The sequence below is a fragment of the Plectropomus leopardus genome, chromosome 5 (genome assembly GCF_026936395.1).
Source record: "Plectropomus leopardus strain MGB_pleo_1.0 chromosome 5, ASM2693639v1, whole genome shotgun sequence".
Classification (NCBI taxonomy): domain Eukaryota; kingdom Metazoa; phylum Chordata; class Actinopteri; order Perciformes; family Serranidae; genus Plectropomus; species Plectropomus leopardus.
The window spans coordinates 26,697,163-26,713,104 of NC_142180.1; the positions used below are offsets into that span (position 1 = coordinate 26,697,163).

The 15,942-nt window shown below is 40.2% G+C and overlaps 1 protein-coding gene across 2 annotated transcripts in view; it reads right to left on the minus strand.

The window, feature by feature from the left end:
• The window catches only part of sema6bb (sema domain, transmembrane domain (TM), and cytoplasmic domain, (semaphorin) 6Bb), a 172,787-nt gene that overhangs the window by 21,542 nt on the left and 135,303 nt on the right, over nt 1-15,942 (minus strand). For both annotated transcript variants that reach the window (XM_088077846.1, XM_042481817.2), the window contains one exon: nt 12,023-12,081. In XM_088077846.1, coding sequence (XP_087933972.1) covers nt 12,023-12,081 — 59 coding nt within the window. The remainder of the gene's footprint in view (nt 1-12,022; nt 12,082-15,942) is intronic.

Sequence of the window (15,942 nt, forward strand, 5' to 3'; positions counted from 1 at the left end):
GCTCAAAGGCAATAAAGCCCCAAAATCTTAAAACAAACAAAAAAAACTGCTATACTAACTGACAACTATTGGATGACTGATTCATCGATTAATCATACCCACTGGATAAGAGACACCCTTTATTTTTTTAGATTGGAAAAGTTCAGACTTTTGTATGTTTTCTACAATACATTTGGAAAAAATAAGGGGTCCATTCTTCAAATTCATTAAGGGGATTTATTTCCCACTCATTCCTGACTGAACTAACTTCTGTGGTTATCTATCATAGATATGGAATAGCATTGGCTGACTGATGGTTTCTTTTTGTCCCCTTGTTCTGTTTTAATGTTCTTAGTCTTTGTCAGCTGTTGTGAGGTTTGGCAATATTTCCATTGCGACTATTTATGATGTCATTATATGAAGGGAATATGAGCCTTTTTATTATTTTTTTTTTTAAGTGCTCTGATGACACAATTGTATGTTCATGCAAAACCAACAAAAAAGTTACAAAAAAGTTGAAAACCTGATTAAAAAAAACCAAATAAACAAAAAAGCAAACACACAAGTCTTAGAGGAACTGTAAGATATATGTGAACAACCTTCACCGCCCCAAAAATCTACCTCTACTTGTTGAAAGATGGCAACCTTGCTCACACACACAAACACATCTATCATCGAGGACCCGTGGCTCGCTGAGGGGTCAGTTTGTGTTTCTCAAGGCTCCCTCTGAGGTCCCCGCTGTGCAGACGGAGATGTGAGGAGCACAGGGAGGACTCAGAGGAAGAACTAAGATGAAAGTGCTGAAACCCTTCAGGAGTCCTTGCACCTCGCCGAGCTTTCCAGAGGCTCGGGCCGCTATTCTTATCTTCTTAAAGCTCGCTAGAAAAATTCCCATCTCTACACTGAGCACAGCACATACGCCATACAGTATTTCACTCCCCTTTTTTCCTCTGCAAGGCCCGAGTACACACACACAGTCAATTGTTATAAAGCACATAGGTCCTCATATTTTCATCAGCCAAGTCTCAGTATTCACACAGGGGATCAGCTCTGTTCTTCAAGCCTCTCAGAAGCTCCTCAGGGTGGGAGAGATGTGTGAGTTCGAGCACAGTCTGGCGTCTGGGGATGCACAGCTACACTTCCTCTATCTCTACTTGTCTATTCTCCGTCTCCCTCTCTTTCTCTCTTTGCCACTGGTGTCTGACTTGCAGGAGTGACAGCAGAGGGACTTAGGAGAGGAGGAAGGACAACTGTGGCGTCAAGGTTACAGAGCCCTCTCTCCGCCTGAAAGAGGAGACCGCATCAAACAAAAAAATGAACTACTGTGGTGAATGCTTCCTCCCCCTTTCCTCTCTTTCTTCCTCGTTTCCTGTCTGTCTCTTTCTCTCTGTTGGGGTTCAAGCTACAGGGCAACACATTTATCATCAGCAGACTTGAGACCCTGTGCTTTAACTAGCTGCCATGTAAATACAAAGAACTGTGTCGGCTTTATGGGCTCCCCCTCCTAAGCCTCAACTCAGGCCCCGTTCCAAACCGCAGCAATTAGAATGGAACTATATGAGACCACAGCCGTAAATTTGCCAGCAAATTTTCTTTCCTGCACAAAGCTTCTCAAAACATTACAACCACCGGGGAGGACGACAAGAGCCGGTCCTAGCTCTGCGGCGATCGTCATCCACTCGAACATGACGCCACAACAAGGAATCTCCAATCCGCCGTCGCCTCATTGATGTTTCAGCGGACCTCAATTACTGAGTGATTGCATCCCGCTGTTCCACCAGTCAAAACACTGCCTTTCTTCAGGAAATATTTTCACAGCACCATAATTGCTTCCATCTGTAGCTACACTGTGGCAACACTAGCTATGTCATTATGGCTGAGTGAGTTCACAGCAAAAACGGGTGGCGAATGTGTACGTGCAAGTGTGAACGTTCGTGTGAGTGTCGGGGAGGATTTTGGGATGTGTGCACTCGTTGGAAAGCTGCTTTTATCAACAGGGAGGAAACAGAGATTTGAGCAAAGTGTTGAGATGGAACAACGAGGGAGCGTGATGAAGCAGGACGCGTCTCCTGTAGCAACAGCACCACACACACCTCCACACACCGCCTCCTGCTCCTATTTGATGGCTGGTTTAACAGCGTTGACTTTAGCTGATGAGCTGTCTGTGCAAACACAATTTGACTCGTTCCCCCCAAAGGCCTGCAAACAGCAAAATAAAATGAGGAAGTGTTTAGCTCACGGCTGCTGAGAGATTCAGGAGCTTTTGCAGGGTTCCAACAAAATGATTTGGCTGTAGGAATCTCTCTCCTTTAGAGTTAAGAGACTCTCAAGGCAAATTAAAAGAGAGAAGTTGGAGGTTTGACAGGCCGTTTAGCTCACATTTACGCTGTAACTGATCTTCCTGTCAACAAGGGTCACGACCTGGAAAAACGGAAAGCCAGCCAATCGACACGTCGCGATAACGCGCCGTAAGTGGATCTGACATCCTATACCGTCTGTCGACGCTTGAACCAAATCTCACTCATTACGCTGTTTACAGACATGGTTTATATTACCTGTCACGTGCGATCACACATCCCTCACCTCACACACTCACACACAGTGCTAGTTAGGTGAGTCCTGTCAGCAGGGAGCGTTCTGCTCAAACATCATTAAAACTGAATCCAGCATAAATCCAGATGCAATTTGTCACGCTGGCTGAGTTGTCCACTGTGAAGAGCTCTCTAATTTAGAGGGCACACAACTGCTCACACACAGACAAAAGTGGCTCTATTTTCATGCGAGCAAAATCGCTAGTTCAAGCTGTGGGCACGAGTGGGTGTGACCAACTAAGTTTTTGCAATTTCAGAGACCAGAGGCCCAATCAGAGTTGTGACACAGCAGAATAAAGAGTAAAAAAGGGGCTGGAGTGGAAATTATACTCTATTAGTAAAAGCAGGACAATATCAGGACATGAAGTCCATGTGAGCGCCACTAATCACGTCAAATCTCCTCAGGAGGTGCAGAATCCCAAAGCACGTTAACTGTAGACCAAATATGTTTATTCAGCACTCTTAATATGCCTCTAACAGCACATTATGTCACTTTTTTCTTAAACTTTTTTGTATTTGTTAAACAAGACTAGTGTATTGATGTATAAATATGCACATCTAACTTCCCATAATTTTCTCTTTGAATTTTGTTATCCTCAGACATTTACTCAAATTATGCACTGTGAGGACTTTCATCTTGTGTACTGTCGGACTTCCCTTAATCAATATTCACTGAAATACAGAGTATTGTCTCTTTGGAAAAACCTGCTTTCAGTCAACATCTACGTTATTGTTATTCAAAAACATCCGAAAAAGACTCTAATTGGCAAAGATTTCTAACACTTCATGGATTTCATTCTAATGTATCTCAACTTGTAAACATAAAAACCTTTGTTAATTGTGCATTTCTATCAATTTTGTATAAATTACTGCTTGGTCTTGGAACTTTGATGAATAACACATCTTTGTTTTTATTTGTATCAATTTTTAAAAGTATTTATATAAATATTTATACATTAATATATATTTATGAATATATATTAATATTTATTATTAATTTAAAGGCATACTTTGCAGGATTGTAAGTTACTGTTTGTGAACACACACACCAGAGGAAGTAAAAGCCAAGCCCAGATTCACTTTTTTTTGGTATTTTGCCTTGATATATTTGCATTTTTCAGCACCATGTCTCTTGGATGCCCGCTGCTTACAGTCTGGCACCCTTTTTACAAAGCCCCGACCTCATGAGAGCACTGTGGGGTACACACCTATACCCAAGAAAAACAGAAAAAAACCCAAAACCCAAACAATCCAATCTATTTTTTTAAGGAAAATCCTGCTTTAATAAGCCATTTTTGCAACTACACTAAACTAAACTAAACAATTATCGGCTAATCTAAATGATTATCAGCAATTTCTAGCCATTAGCCTGATATTGCTTTTGCCTTTGTGCTGTAGAATTTATTGTTGTCCAAAAATAATTGAAAAACGCAATAACGTTTTATCGCATTTCAATAGTTGATATACAGTTTTCTGATGCTGAAAAGTCAAAAATGGTGCTTGGAGATTTGAGTACATGTCCAAGCTGAATTGATTAGAAAACTGTTTTTATACCTACCATGCAGTAAAACATGGAGTCTGTGTTTTTGACAGTTTATGGTGTCCAGAAAATGTGAGATGTTTGTTTATCTATTTTGTTAGATCCAATTGTTGTGTCAGAAAATTGAATAATTGATGACTGTACCCACACTGTTTGAGTGTAAATATGGGCATTACATCAGACAAGCTCCGACCACAGACTGCAGCTGGAGCAAACACATTATTCCAGCTGCTGTATGATGGCTACAGGTGTTTAATCTCATGAGGTGGGGAAGAGCTTTTACAGTTCATCCTAGAAGCACTGACACATCTCATTGAGAATTGTGTTTTGGTGTGTGCTTGAAAAATGTCCAAGTTAAAGAGGTGAAACTCGAAATACATGAATGTTTTGTAATTTTGGAGAGATCTGTGTATGTGTCTCGGATACTAAAGCCTTGAACGTTGATCTTTTTGCATGTGTTTGCAATAAAATGTGGTTTAAGCAGGTGGAAAGGCACAGTTTCATGCCAAAACAGCTGCGTCACTTCACCCTCCACAGTGCAAGTGTGTTTGTTTGTTTGGAGCCGCAGCACTGATGAACAATTCAACAACAAGTTAGCCTGCTTCGCGCCTGAGAGAAAGTAGAGCCCATAGACCCACACACGCACACGCACGCACACACACACACACACACACACACACATAATTGAACCCAGTTACTTCTCTGACCTCATCTCTTTCATCAAAGTGTCCCTCCCACAACACATCGTCTCAATTATACGCTGGGCTTCCAAACTCGGCTTTGATCAGAGCGGCTTTAGAGGAATGGCATGCCTTCACATACTAATATTTTGTGTGTGTGTGTGTGTGTGTGTGTGTGTGTGTGTGTGTGTGTGTGTGTGTGTGTGTGTGTGTGTGCGTGCGCGTGTTTAAGATGCTGTGTTTGGGTGATCTTTGTTTTCTTATAAATGCAAAGGGAGCCATGCACAACCACAAGGCAAGGCAATTCCTCATACAGTTTCCCATAAATCAACTGATCTCCCACTGTGGTCTTTCGACATTGCAGCAAATATATTTTATACAAATGGTATCATCATCGACTTTTTGACAGGTTAAAGGAATGAAGGTTAAGGAACTAAATGATCATTTTTGTAACAATTACTCAACCTGTGTTACATTGAATTTGTGAAGAAAATGTTTTTTCTTCTCTCACGCTTCCACAGTGAACAAAGAATAAAACTAATACTCGTACAGTACAATCCAAAGCCCTTTTGACATGGAGATTGCACTATAAGGCTGCTACTAAATCCCTTATTTTTGCCTCCTTTACATGTTTACACAGAACCACACAACGGCAGAATCATTCCACTCCAGTGTATGATTTTAAAAAGCATCTGCCACCACAGAGCCAAAAGCGCTGGCCTCTAGTGTGACACATAATATAAGTGTTGGCAGTGCTTCGTAAACAGTAACAATAGCACAGCAATCACAATCATTTACCTCCTTGTCCTCTGGCCGAAGGGTAAGGAGCTCTCGCACCTCATTATTTTCCAAATTTGCAGACATTTATGGGTGTTGTTCTGATTTGAAATAACTGCTAACTGCGAAGAGCTACTTTTTAAATACCCTTTTAACCACCTTTTTGAAAATTCACATGGGGTTGGTGTATTTACTGACATAATAAATGTCATGGATCAAAATTTGAAAGTCTCTTAAGCCTGAGTTTACCACAGACCTTATTTTAGGCTTCTAACCAAAAAAACATTCAAACAACCCATTGACTTTGGAGCACTAAAATATAATTCCCATGTTTACGTGGGATATGTACAAATTTTTGGTGCATTACTTTAAATAAGAAAATGTATGAACAATGCATGAGAGGAGTCTGCAACCTGAGTGATTAGTTACATTTGACCTCTTGCAATCCATTGTGCAGCATTCAAACTATACTGCACTAGCTGTGTGAGTTTATAAATGGATGTTTTGACATCGTTTTGTTGTTGTTAGATTTTTATCGTCTTTGTTCATTGTGAAGGCATGCAAGAAAAACAAAGTTTTCCTCATGAATTCTATGTAACAAGGAGTGACTAAGTGATATACAAATCATACTGTGGTTTATATATTCCTTTGAGAAGAGCAAAATGATAACAAATATATAAGTGGATACTAGTGTGAAGTGAGGAGAAGGGCAGCAGCTCTGTGATATACGAAAGAGAAGATTAAGAGGGTATGAGGCAGGTGGTTCACGTCACCTCGACAGAGTTACGGCCTGGCCACAAGCCCACTGAGAAGGCCAGTGACAGCGCTGTGACACAGGAGACGCCGGTGGCACTCTCAGTCCATTTGTCACACCAGCCCGGCCTAGCACCCGTGAAAACAGCCTCTCTCTCACTTCCCTGCGCCTCCCACCATTCTCAAAGCTTTCATCCACCCTCACCCTCGTCTTTTCTCACTTTGATTACCCCACCACCTCGCCTTTCTCTCCTCCTCTGACCTCACTCCCTCTGTCCCCTCTTGCGCTTCTTTTCTTATTCACCCTTATGACTCCGCACTTCTGATCCTCTGAACCATTTCACCCTTTCCATCCTCAAAGTTTGCCTCCTTCCTATGATCTCTCAATCTCTTTTTCACTCTGCTCTCCACTCCTTGATCTGATTTGCCCGGCCTCCCCTCCTCATCCTCGCTCTTCCTCAGCCCCATTCCTTTCCCCTTGCAGAATCACCCTTGATATCTATTCGACTGCCATCAGCCAGAGGAGAGATGAAAATCGATTCTCCTTCCAGCAGCCGCTTCTCTCTGGCTAAGGAGAAAGGGGAGGCAGTTAGCCGGGCTCTAAGTAAGGCCGTCCATCCATCTCCCTTTGAGGTCTGACGACAAGGCTGCTCTGAAATCAGTGTAGCACTGACTGGGACTGGAGAGAGAGATGAAGCATGGGGGAGAGGAGAGGCAGCGGAGCAAGAGAGGGGCAAAGACTCTGGCACAAAAAAATGACTTGTTCTTTTTTAGACAAACTTCAAAGCCAAAACTAGCATAATTTTCCTTAAAAAATAACAATAATACAATAATAAAAAATAAGGTTATAACTAGCATAACCTCACCCTAGAAGGGCCAGTTCATTCAAGTTACGGGTAAGTTCTTTTTCACTTTTGTTTTATTTGGCCAGGTTTTCAGATACATGTGTCTAAGACCTCTGAGCCCACAACAATAAAGAGACTCGCATATAAAAAAAAGGATCAACTTATTACATATCTGCAATGTGTAAGTGGTAGGACCATCTTGCCAGAGACAATTTCTTTGGAAAATGTTTCAGTGAAACCTTTTTCAACTTGTAGTACTTGAGATTGGTCTCAAGACCACTTTTTGAAGGTCTTGGTCTCGTATTGGACTTGACTGCCTTTTAACTTGACCTCATCTCGGCCCTGACAAAGAGGACCCTGAATTTTATTTATTGACCAGTCAAGATTCCAGCTGCAGGGATATCACTAAATCTCCTCTGCACAAATGGAGCATTGAATAAAGATGGATACATTGATTTCAGCTCCTTAATGTTTGTATTTATTTACTCAGAGCAAACAATGGAAAATTCCCACACATAAAATTCATCTCTGCAATCCCTTTTGATTATTTTATCAAGACGTTTCTCATGGTACACTTAAACACTCACTAACATCTGGCATTTGTATTTAAGGGGAAAGGTTACAATTTGAATTCACCCCTGAACAAGTAACCTTGCAGTAATCGAAGGTATTTATTAGTTCCAGCTCTGATTGGATAAGGGTAGATGTGCTAATTTTACCCCTTTGCCGATTTGATGCAATGATGGCTAACCACAAAGTACCACCTGCTTCATCAAAGAAGCCCAACTTTCGAAATTTTGTCAGCACAGAGCTTGAAAGAAAGACTTTCTATGGTTTACTAAACATTTTTTTCCCACAAAATGATTTGAAAATATGTCTAAATATAGCTACCAGAAGATGTATAATGAGAAAAAAGGAAGAAAAAAAATGCGGAGGAACAATGTTTTTTTTCTCTTTCCTGCCATATTAATAATCTTGTGAACCCTTCTGATTCATCTTGTGACCTGCTAAGTCAACCTGACCCACAGGTTGGAAACCACCGATTGATGTGGGCCTTTAACCTTTCCTGTTACCTCAAGCCTCACCACATTAAAAAAGCTGTTTTTAGGATTACTAACTGTTGCAGACAGTGTGAACTTTGATCAGGACTGGAGGCCAGAGAGGGAATTTTTTTTTTTTTGACACGCAGCTGCACAAAGAGACTCCTCTTGGAGGAAAGAAATAAGCAAAGGGAGGGTGAAAATGAGATTGCTGAATTTCCCCAAAGAGAGATGGATAGGCCAGACCATATCTCACCTTCCATCTGCTGGGTCAAGACACAGACAGGTGGAATGAGTCCAATATAGAGATATGAAATATTCAGCAGCCCAAAGCCTTCTGTCGAATCCACCAATCCAAGTCCCTGAAGAGTTGGTGTTGGTGTGCCTGAGCATCTGTGTGTGTTTGTAAGTACACAGATGTACACTATGTGTCCTGCGTACCTGAAGGATGAGGCACATGGAGAGAAACATTGGGAAAGATGCAGACAGACACATACAGAGAGGCAGTTTTCAAAGTCTTAACGGTGTCAGTGACAGTTTGTCATAACAAGCTCATTGAAGCTGCGCCTCTTTGTCTCCGTCTAACTGAATATTGAGTTTACAGATGGCTGGACGAACTGTTGTCTTACAGGAAGACAAAGAAAGATGGACTCAGCTTTGACTAAACACTGAGGAAAGCATCCATATCAGAGACAATGAAAGTGTCAAATAAAAGAAAGATATGATGAAAAGAAAGGCCGTGGCACTGAGTTCATCACAACATCTGAGACAAAGTGCTGTCTAAGTGTTGGTGGCAGGCATCAGATAGATGCTGCCTCACATTCCTGCCATGCCAACCCGGCAGCTCTCTCGTTCATCCAGAGACAACAGAGCTCACCTCCGTCAACAGAGTTCAGCCCGGGCATATTTCATGACTGGATCAGGCGCGGGAGCAAACATGCCTCAGAGCTCAGAAATTCCTCATAGGCAAGGCCAGGGAGCAGGACGGTACATCTCTGTCTGACACCGGTCCAAGAGGAGCAGCAGCCATCAGGGCGCTGCGCACTTTCATCTCTGTGCAACTGAGATGACAAATGCTTCACATTTGTCGGCAGTTTAAAGGGGCACTGCACAGATTTTTTTACATGTCTGAGTCAATTTACTAATTATAGTAAAAACTACGGAGCTTGGGAAACAGTTTTCTGATGTCTTTTGTTACATCTTCTATCAAGCTGCCTTATGGGAAATGTAGGAAAGAGCGAGGAAGTCAGCATAATGTGTGAGCGTGGAGGTGGACGGGTCAAAACAAACTCCAGACTCAGGACAAACTCCACCCAGGACACCATAATTCTATTCCTGTGTTCAACCAAAAGTCAATCAATGTATTTGAATAACAATAAAGTGTGCTAATACGTGTAGCAAACTATGCAAGTGAAGGTATGAACGATGACATGATATTACATTATTTTGACATGTAGAGTCACTGACCAAACTTTTGTACAAGTTGGGACTGTGAATGTGTTGACAAGATTGTTGGCCTGGCTCTAAAAGGCCAACATGAAGACAAAACAAACTGAGTCAGAAGATGTCACAACACGCAGAGGTGCAAAAGTCAAATCCTATGTTACTAAATGCAGGTTGGGAGTGTAACAAGAACTTGTTGATGTAGCATTAGCATCAGCAAAAATAACTCCACTGTTAGTGACAAGGAGACCAATTCAACCAGATTCATGTCATTCAGCCACCGCAAGGGAACCATTTCATGAAATGACACCAAAATGTCATAAAGGGGAGCGGCGTCACTTATCTTTTTCCACTTTGTGCAGTTATCATAATTATTTTACAGACAATTGTAACAAAATTGTATTTTGATGATATAATTTACAGTAAGAAAACAATCATTTGTGCTCAGATATGAGCTGGTGTACTGCCTCATCATACTGAAATGGGTCAGTACGCTGCATTCAGAGAAGAAAATAGATTTTGTCCAGTGTGTGATGATCTGTGTGTGATCTCGGGGGAATACAAAATTAGCATCAATTAGTTTTTTTTCCCCTCATCATTGTCCTTTGAATTGGATTTCTATGATCTTTTGTTTAGTGAAACAAAAGAAACAAGTGAGCTGATGGATATGAGTGACTCACCATGACCTGCAATAGTTGTTTGAATATAAGACGTTCATATTGCTGAGTGAATTTAAATTAGTGAGAAGTCACCCAGACTAAGTGCCGTGACGCTCAGAGGCTGCAGGTGCATAAAAAAGCAGGAAATGAGATAAAGTGAGAATATGTTAAGTGACTGGTTGCTTTCACTGGCTGAGAACTAAAGTCAGAACATCGCTGATGCTCTGATTCGTCCATTATCTTTATCTCTCCCTCCCAAGTCTAACAACTTTATGGAAGTGTAACACTGAATAACTGTAGCTCTCTTTAAAGGATGGTAGACATCTTACAACCCATTTTTGGGAAAAAAAGTGCAGTGATTAGCTGCAGTGCACAGCGATTGCAAAGTCGTTCTACACCCTCAGTATCAGTGTCATTACTCTGTTTGACCCAAAGACCTTGCACCAGAGGTCAAAATATAACAAGTACAAGAAGAAGATCCAATACTAGATGTTTTAAAACACTCCATTAGCAGTGAGCGAGAGTAATTATGTTCATCTCTCACCCGCTGGTGTAGTACAGAAGTAGAGTAATGATCATAGAAGTTGTATTTTTAATTACAAGCTTCCTGCACAACAGTATGTATTTGCTGGAGTGGATTTCCCTTGTGGAGAGGAAATATCTCAGATTTTTCTTCCAGTTTGTCTTATTTTACAAGCTCTAACTCACAGGAATGAAAAACAGAACACAGCATGATCTGTTTTACATATAATAACCCCTTTGGAGGATGAGTTTCTGTTTAAGATCAGCAGGAACAAACAGCTTTAACAATGTCCCCCCTACATGTTCTATAAGAGGCCACACATGTGCTCAATGAAGACAAATCACTAGCTTAACTTCACCATGCATAACGTGAGCATCAGCCATCAGTTACAGAGGTAGCCCCCTGTGGCTCTGGCGGTCAGAGGACCTGAAGTGAGCGAGCAGCATCAAACAGAGCGCCCATCTGAAACAGGATTAGAGTTGTTGGCGGGTTCTGATTATGCAATATTCATCTGTTCTCTTCTCAGGGAGCACGGCACATGAACTCGGGGAACTTTCAGAAGCAAAGGATTAATTTGCACGCATCGGAATTAGCGCTCAGATCAAAGAGAGGGGGTGTCATGGGAGTATCCAAAACCTCTGTGTATCTAGAATAGAGATTTCGCTTTGCTGTGTACCACTTCTATTTTCATAATGATATGAAGGGAGAAAAAAAATGGAAAGATCAAGGGGAATTCAAGCCAGAGTGGAATATAATTAGCCACATGTATATGAAACAAAACTACCAGACCAAAGCAAAGATAGTACACAAGTCAGGGCAGAGTAAACAGTAAAGAGAACAAAGTTAGCTAAAACATACACAGGGATTTTCTTGGCAGCTCAGAGACAAAACGAGACTAGCCGACTGTCTTCCTGTTGGATCCTGGTGGGTACTCTTGGGAAAAGTGAGAAACTACAGAGCGCTGAGGTGGATTGGGAGTTGTCTCTGTGTTTATTTGCAGATTTTCCTCTGAATAAACTGACACTTCCAGGCTCTTCCTCCTTTTTTACTGTATTGTTGTTTACCCTTAAGATACACACGTTATGTAAGGATCTGGGCAAAGACAAGAGAGCTATTAGCTTTAACACTTGTGGGCAAACACACACACACACACACACACAAACACACCCAGACTTAGAATCACTCCTCTTACCGTCACAGTCACCCAAGTGGGCCACGTTCCCCTGTTCAACATCTTGCTCGAACGGCAGTCTGCAGAGGAGAAGAGACACAGTCATTAATCAGAGGACATGGCAGTGCAGCGACTCGGCCACTGACACACAGCACAGATCCACTCTGATACAGGAAAACTATCTCAATGTTACAGCAGAGGACAAGTTACAAGGGAGCGTATATCTCTACAAGCTCCTTTTGTGCTTTGATTGTAGAAATCTTTATTCTGACAAAGTCAGAAAAAAAAGAAAAAACTCAAGAGGCCCTTGAGCTGCCTAATACCCTACAATAATCACCATTATAATTCAAAGATAACCACTTGTGTTTACAGGGTCATTAATTAAACTAATTAATGTACTGAATTACAAATATTTCTGGGTCAGCATACTTGTCTCCACATGAGATATTTGTGGTGTAAATATAAACTCATGTGCTTAAGCATTAAGAAGTTAGAGTAGGAAGGAATATCTGTTGTACTCGTTAATATGTAGGTTTTATAAGATCATCATGCCAGTTTCATGAAAAACATGTTATACCTTTATGAAAACTTAACATGTTGTGAAAGTAAAGATTTAACAAAACCTCAAACTTTACTCATATTCTATGATTATAGAGAAATGATGACGTATCTTGTTTCTAAAACTCTATCCTCAGGCTTTAAACCTCATTTCCCACTAAGGCAACAGGGGAGCACCGAAAACTCAAAAGGACAAAAACATATGATGAGGCGAGGAGGCAGAGAGGAAATGAGAACAGCACAGAGACCAGGTGCTCACAAAAAAACACAACTGCTCTTAATCATGGCTCATATCAGGGAAAACAGCACCGAGGTGCAAAGGACAGGCTATGAGCGTGTGTGTAGGTGTGTGTGTGTGTGTGTGTGTGTGTGTGTGTGTGTGTGTGTGTGAGCACACAAATGTATAAGCCTATAAAATTAATTAAATACATTTACAGTGATGGATATGTGGGGGTCACATATGACTTAGTGATATAACACCAACATCTTAATCATCATTAAATAATGTAATGCATTTTCCAAATCATTTGAACAAAACCCAGACCCGCTGCAAACCTGTATGTGATATGTCACATGAAGCACAGCGTAATGAAGGGTCATTGTTGAGGCTCTATCATGGGAAATACATAAAGACCATGGTTAACTAGTGTAGCAGTAATTTTGAGCCTTAAAATCTATTCATACTGGCAAAGCATACTTTCCACCTTCATATCAAGATTTTCATCAAAAAGCGTATAAAAGGAATGCTTCAGCATTTTCATAATTTGTTTTTTTACCCCATAGATGTGAAAGTCAACAACAGTGTCATCTTTGTAGTATTGTAAGTATTGTATGAGGGAAGACCCAGGAGATCGTAGGCTTCACTTTGCAAACAGACTGGAAACAACTAGCTTGACTCTGTCCAGATAAAACAAAAAAATTAAACAAAAATCTGCCAGTCAGCACCTCTAAGAGGTCACATGTTACATCTTGTTTATCTTATCTTGGGTTGGGTATTGGTACATGATAGCTTTAAGGTATCAACCGAAGTAACCCAGTATCATATAGTACTGAAACATCTTCAGTCAAATTATACTTGCATTCAATCCCAGAGTTGGAAAAAAAAAGACTTTTTAAATATTTTTTTTCCTCAGCTAATTATCACTTGCATTCTTCCATTTAATGCAATGTGTGATTGGTCCACTTTTGCGTGCCAAATGTCACCAAAACATTTAAAGTATGGCCGCTCATGGCATCCAGTAGCATTTTATGCAACTGAATGCTTCCATTCACATGATGGGGATCAAATTAAGTATAATAATATAGTATAATAATTTAAGGAAAAATTAGAACACTGAGAGCTTTTTTGAAGTAACAAGCCTTTAGATTATCAGACGTGATTTGAATGCTGGCCAACATATTTTTACTTACAAAAGAAGATCTTTAAATTTTCTAGTTGATAAGGATTAATATAACAGATCAAAGATGTATAAAATCTTTCAAATGTGTTACTTTTCTTGATATTTTGGTCTAATGAGTCAGTCGAAACCACTGGCAACACTTTGGGTTAAATAAAAGAAAGAAAGAAAATATCTTCACAGAAGTTAATAACCATTTTAAGTTCTACATGGTTCCACAAATAGCTCTGTTACACAGAATCATTATTTGGCCAACAAACAACCTTTGAAGAACCAGAGCACAAAAAAAGCCCTCATTGGGACAAGTGACTGAGAAGAAGTCTGTATTCTGCAATTAACTAAAGGCTCCGGCAGCAGCGCAGCCAACATCCATGCTTTTAATGCCTAGAAATCACTGTGACAAATGAGACTGTGTGCACTGTGAACCAACAGCGGGTTGTCACCTTAATAAAGAATAATGTTTTGTGTTCAGTTGGCTGCCTCTCACGGACTGTGGGTCATTTACTTTGTATACATTAGCTTTGCCTGTGGGTCTGTGTGTGCGTGCATGTCTTTTGTGGGGAGTTTTTCATAGTGATTTTTTTTTATTTCCTGCACTTCCTCTCAGGTGCATTGTAGCTATATTCAAGACTGCAAAAAGCATATGTGTGTTCATGTTGGATGCCTGAGTGTTTCCAATGATTCCTAACCAGGGCTTCTTATACACAGTGGTGGAGGAAATATCCTTTATTTAAGTAAAAGTACTACCACAACACTGTGAAAATACTCCAGTACACATGCAAGTCCTGCATTCAAAAACTTAATTAAGTAAAAATTTTGAAAGTAAAAAGTAAGAAAATTGGTCCCTGCTGGTGTTTTATGATTCTACATGATGTTTTTTAATTAATATCACTGCTGCATTTATATGTATGTTACTTTTACTGCTGCAGATATTTATGCTAATTTTATATCCTTTATTTCTGGGTAGTTTAATCTTCAGCATTGCATTGTTTTCTATAAAAATCATCATGTGTTTGTATAGTGTGGCTGTCCTGTGAGAACCGTCTCTGAAAAGTCAACAGCCCTGTTTTCAGCTTTTCCAGCTTATCCAAGAGGGTTTTTAAAGAGTTTATTTCGCTTAAGAAGGAGGAGAATTTTCTCAACACATAAAGGAACATTAAATCCTTCAGTTTATCACTGGAACATGAAAGGAATGAAAAATTGTTATCTGAAAAGTATCTAAAGCTGTCTCGAAGCCCTATAACTACCAGACTGCAATGTGCTGCACCGGAACAATAAACACTCCTGCTGGTGGATAACGTTATGCAAGCTTGGCCATTTTGACACAAGAAACAATATGGTGACTGGCTGCTATCAAGTGATCTCAAATTAAGAGTAAACCAGATAAAACCTAAGCTAAAATATGTTTTTAAAAACATATTAGGTAAGAAATAGGCAATACAGTAACAGAATCATACTTGATCAGCACTTTTACAGTCTGAATTTTAGTTTTCTTTGTAGCCTCTCTTCTTACAATAAAGGAAACAGTATGGCACTCACTTTCCATCCACAAATTCTCGTATTACAGCCAAACAGAACACTAAAATACATTTCTGAGGACATTTTTGGAAAAAAAAAGAAGTAATTCAGTACCAGAATCTTGGTTTTTATTTGGTCAACCCTGGGGGTTACTTCTGCAGTTGCTTGAAGGGATGTGGAAAGATTGTGGAGAAACTCAGGTAAACACCTAAACACCTTAACATTATGTGTTGCAATCAAGAGAGAGTGAATAGTTTGAAAGTGAACAGAGAAGTTTAAACTGTAAAAAAGTAATGGATAAACAGTTGTTGTGCCACAATATTTTTACTAGCAGAGGGAAAAGAAGGTGAGATTTGTTTTTTGTTTGTATCACCTTGTTTGGCAGTACAATAATAACACTCTGGGACATTCAGAAACACTCTCACACACAACAATAAAACAATTTTTGCTCCCAGTACAACACCCACA